The sequence below is a fragment of the Pteropus vampyrus genome, unplaced genomic scaffold (genome assembly GCF_000151845.1).
Source record: "Pteropus vampyrus isolate Shadow unplaced genomic scaffold, Pvam_2.0 Scaffold364, whole genome shotgun sequence".
NCBI classification, from domain to species: Eukaryota; Metazoa; Chordata; class Mammalia; order Chiroptera; family Pteropodidae; genus Pteropus; species Pteropus vampyrus.
This window is the reverse complement of record NW_011889145.1, coordinates 447,437-447,862: the sequence shown is the minus strand read 5'-3', so window position 1 is coordinate 447,862 and position 426 is coordinate 447,437. Positions and strand designations below refer to the sequence as shown.

Here is a 426-nt window from a genome sequence, read left to right as displayed (position 1 = left end):
TACCGGTAGTTAATGCTTTACATACCTTAAAACTAACGAAGATACCGGATCCATCGGGCACCGGGATGCTTCTCGGGTTAGGAGTGCCGGTAGCACGCGCAGACCATGTGCCGACCGTGGTCTGGGCAGCGGTGTGGGCTCGGACCCGGGTGTTCTCGTCCGCCCCGAGCGTGTCGGCGCTTTACACCCCTTTGATTCTCCTCTGTCTGGTCCAGCAGGGTGCCTCGGCCTGGGAGCGCGAGGCCCGCGCCCCCGCGGGTGAAGCGGCAGGACAGCGCGGAGGTGTTGGCGGCAGACAGGTGAGGCCGCCGCGGCCGGTGGGTTCGTCACCCAGGTGCGTGCTCTCTGAGCGGGCCTGGGGCACGGCCACGGGGTGCATGGGAACCGGGCACGTGCGGGGCGGGCGGGGGTGGGGCAGAGGGTGCG

General features: G+C 68.3%; 1 protein-coding gene across 1 annotated transcript in view; it reads left to right on the top strand.

Annotated features, from left to right (window-relative positions):
* TRAF3IP1 (TRAF3 interacting protein 1) overlaps positions 1–426 on the top strand; it is a gene marked incomplete at its 5' end in the record, with an annotated part of 43,913 nt that overhangs the window by 17,190 nt on the left and 26,297 nt on the right. Inside the window, one exon of the mRNA XM_023522927.1 lies at positions 216–299. Coding sequence (XP_023378695.1) covers positions 216–299 — 84 coding nt within the window. The remainder of the gene's footprint in view (positions 1–215; positions 300–426) is intronic.